The sequence below is a fragment of the Sinocyclocheilus grahami genome, unplaced genomic scaffold (genome assembly GCF_001515645.1).
Source record: "Sinocyclocheilus grahami isolate Dianchi unplaced genomic scaffold, SAMN03320097.WGS_v1.1 scaffold412.1, whole genome shotgun sequence".
In the NCBI taxonomy this organism is placed as follows: Eukaryota; Metazoa; Chordata; class Actinopteri; order Cypriniformes; family Cyprinidae; genus Sinocyclocheilus; species Sinocyclocheilus grahami.
This window is the reverse complement of record NW_015505591.1, coordinates 645,322-648,944: the sequence shown is the minus strand read 5'-3', so window position 1 is coordinate 648,944 and position 3,623 is coordinate 645,322. Positions and strand designations below refer to the sequence as shown.

Sequence of the window (3,623 nt, the reverse complement as noted above, 5' to 3'; positions counted from 1 at the left end):
TTTGGCGGAAACTATGGCAGAATTGTGTTAAATCGAACGTAAGTTAGTGGAAATACTTACGGTCCTCCTCTTCTTTTCTGTAGGTGATGTTGGACATGGGCTTGTCAGTCAGAATGTGCACTGAAAAAACAAAGAGGCTCTTTTACATATTTAACCAAACACAGAGATGTACATAACTTACTGTAAACAAGTGAAGCTCTACTCTCACGTCTCTTGAAGGGGTTGATGTTAAACTCAGTGTAAAGCTTCTGGTGTCTCAGCTCCTTCATTATTGTCTCGACGTGAATAGCATTCTGGTGAACTATGTCCACAGGGTCTTTTTCTTTAGGGTTTGCCATATTTAGTGTTATCAAATATGTTTTAGTTGCTAATGTTTGCTAGTATGATCACCGAATCGCTTCCAGCAGCAATAGCCAACACTTCGGATTTCTCTACGAATCTTGTTGCTTGGCAACCGTAAACAGAGCGCTTAAACGGTTTTATCCACACGAGGGCGCCAAAGCCCAGTAATTCGTTTGGTATTTTCTCTTCTTAACACATGCCACAAGCTCTCGTGATTAGATGACTCCAGCAGGAACCATTATCTGCTTGTGTTTGATGAATGAATGAATGAATGAATGATCAAAACTTATTTGATATAGAAAGTTGATAAAAAATATTGTGACATGGAAGCATTTGTTGTGGTTTAAAAACCAAGAATATCTCAAATTACTTATTTAGTTTTATATTCTTACTATATTTTTAGTAAGAAAATAAATAAATTAACCAATCAATAAACAAACATTTCTTTGTCATGGAAAGTGCTGTGTTAAAGTGCAATATCTGTTGTAGTTTAAGAACCATGACTATCCTAAATTAGACTAGGCTACTTATATTTTGTCAAAAACAAACACAGGAAGTGTTGTGTTCAATTATTTTCTGTGGTTTAAGAACCACCAAAATTACCCATAGCAAGCAAGCAAACAGTAGTAAATAAGTAACTAAGTAAGTAAATAAATACATTTCTGTGTGAAAGTGTGTGAAATTAAATATTTTTTGTGGTTTAAGAACCAGGAGCATCCAAAATGATGAATGTTTTGTAGAATATTTAATAGCTTTATTTAACCAGGAAAAGACTCACTGAGATTAAAATCTCTTTTCCAGGAGTGTCCTGGCCAAGTTAGGCAGCCGAGTTCGCATATACAAATAAACAACATATTTATTACATATTGACATACATTACAAAACCAACATATAACCGGTTAAAAACAATTACACACAGTTAAGTTGCTCTCTAGATTACATAACAAGGACTTAAAATAATTATAAGACACCAAATTTTGTAACTTCATCTCCTTTTGGAGAAGATTCCAATCTGAGGTGGCAGCATATTAAAAAGAGGTTTTACCAAGCTCAGTTCTGACAAAGGGCACACAGAGATTGTAATTTGATTGAGAACGTAATGAATGCTTTCCAAACGAAGTCCTTTGTATAATACAAAAGATATAATTTGGCATATGACCCAAAATTGCCTTATATATCAACAAATGCCAGTGCATTTTTCTCCGAATTCTCAAGGAAGGCCATGCAACTCTTTCATATAATTCACAATGATGAGTTAAAAATTTACAATCAGTTATAAAACTTTGAATATATATATATATACAGTATATATATTATACATAAAAATATATTTATGATAGTCTATATGCAATAGAATATTTGAGGTCAAAATGCTCAAAAGTAACTGGACAAGTCTTTCTTATGGAGGCTAATTTAGTCTTAAATGTAGCTTGTAATGCATTATATTTATTGATATATTATATATATATGTCTGTGTTTGTTGTCAGATCTCAGTTGTTAAACAGTTTTGTGTTTTAATAGTTTTAAAATGATTATTAATGTTATTTTCCCATGTTAGCTCTGCCCCCTGTACCTATTAAGCTGCATAAAACTGTGCAATTATTAGCATTTTGCTCTTTGATATTACATCTCTTGGAGGATTAAAATTCATTAGTACAGTCAAAACATCAGTACAAATTTTGTACGGCACACATCAACTACATGTAGTGTATCATTTTTATTTATTCATATTTATCTTGTTAGCAATTCTTTGTTTTACACCAAAGTTTTGCATTATTTTACAAATGCCCACTGGACTGTTCCTATACATCAGAAAAAAGAACGTGAGAAAGTTTCCAGCACATCTAACCATGAGTCCATGCTATGTCTGTGACTAGCAGTCATCCATAACCACAATCTGTGCCGAAACACAAACACACACTCGCTCAAGGTCTATTGTCTACACGCACACCATGATAATTCTCTATCTCATACACAAAGGGACAATGTGAATGCGAATGCGTGCGCTTGTTTAGGTGTGAGTAAGTGTATGTTGAGGTTCAGATAAATGCGCCTACCATCATTCTTTGTCGCCCACCTTCAGCAGAAATGATGCTTTATTTTCTCAGTCGCACAGGCAGAGAGGGAGCGCTGCAAAATCTCTATCTAGTAGATAAACCCCAGGAGTCATACACCACTGATGGCATTGATTGTACTGAGTACACTCGCCATCACTGAGGCCCAATGGAGACGCCACTTGGTCATGGGAAGCTCTCTTGAAAAATCTGATTGGCACTGCTTTTTAAGAGTTCCCTCAGCCTCAGCATGTTCTCGGTTAATAGGATGGTGTAAAGGATTCAGGGTACCAAAATGAGACAGTGTACCCAACCCTGAGAGTCCCAGTCTGTTCTAAATCTCCGTGTTTAGTCTTTGTAATGAAATTGGGTGTTCCTGCAGGGGTAGACTGGTTGATATAAGATCATAATACAGGCTGTAAGCATTGGCGGTATTGAATTCACCTTGAGTTTGTTCCCAAATCACATCTAATCACTCAGGATTTATATCGAGTTATTTCCACAAACCCATCACTTCCTAATACTGTCTCGATGCATGTAAAGTGAGATTAATAAAATGTTTAGGAAGTAACACATTAAATAACTTGGAATAATAGCTTGAAATTGTAAATAGCTTGAAAATCACTTAAATAGATTGAGTCAAATTGTTCTTAAATGTGCTAAGAGCAGCAGAAATTGAGGAGTTGACTGTCCTGAAAATGACCTGCCTGAAGAGAAATACTGATTGTCTCATTTCTGGCTGTTAGCGTGGAACAATTGTAAGGAATATGTCAAAGTCTTTGCTAGGACTTCATATCCTTTTTCACAGATGTTTTTAATAGATTTTTAATCCTCAAACTGACAATTTGTATTAAGCTACAAATCTTTAATCATAATTATACTTGTGTGTGTATATGTTTGTGTATATGTTGTGTATATATCTATCTATCTATCTACAAGACATAAAAATACTAATATATCAGTTATTTTATTTCAACATTTCAGGTATGTTCCTTGCAATTATTTGTGAAATTTACTATAGCAATTTCTTGTTGAAAACTGTTAAGAACTAATTCAGTGTATCTTATGTATTTCCCAGACATTCAAATATTATTGGATAATTTTTTTTTTACAAGGAAATAGACTACTATTTCAGCTTTTCTTAAAAATTCATGTTTAATTCAATGTTACTTGCTGTTTCTTTGTAATTGTTTGTGAAATTTACAAGCAATTTACTATTTACTAGAA

General features: G+C 33.9%; 1 protein-coding gene across 1 annotated transcript in view; it reads right to left on the bottom strand.

Annotated features, from left to right (window-relative positions):
* The window catches only part of LOC107551015 (protein FAM183B-like), a 1,380-nt gene extending 990 nt beyond the window's left edge, over positions 1 to 390 (bottom strand). The window contains exons 1-2 of the mRNA XM_016232493.1: positions 209 to 390; positions 61 to 120 (exon numbers count right to left, since the gene is read on the bottom strand). Of these exons, the coding sequence (XP_016087979.1) occupies positions 61 to 120; positions 209 to 338 (190 nt within the window). The 5' untranslated portion in view covers positions 339 to 390. The remainder of the gene's footprint in view (positions 1 to 60; positions 121 to 208) is intronic.
* Positions 391 to 3,623: the final 3,233 nt, after the last annotated feature.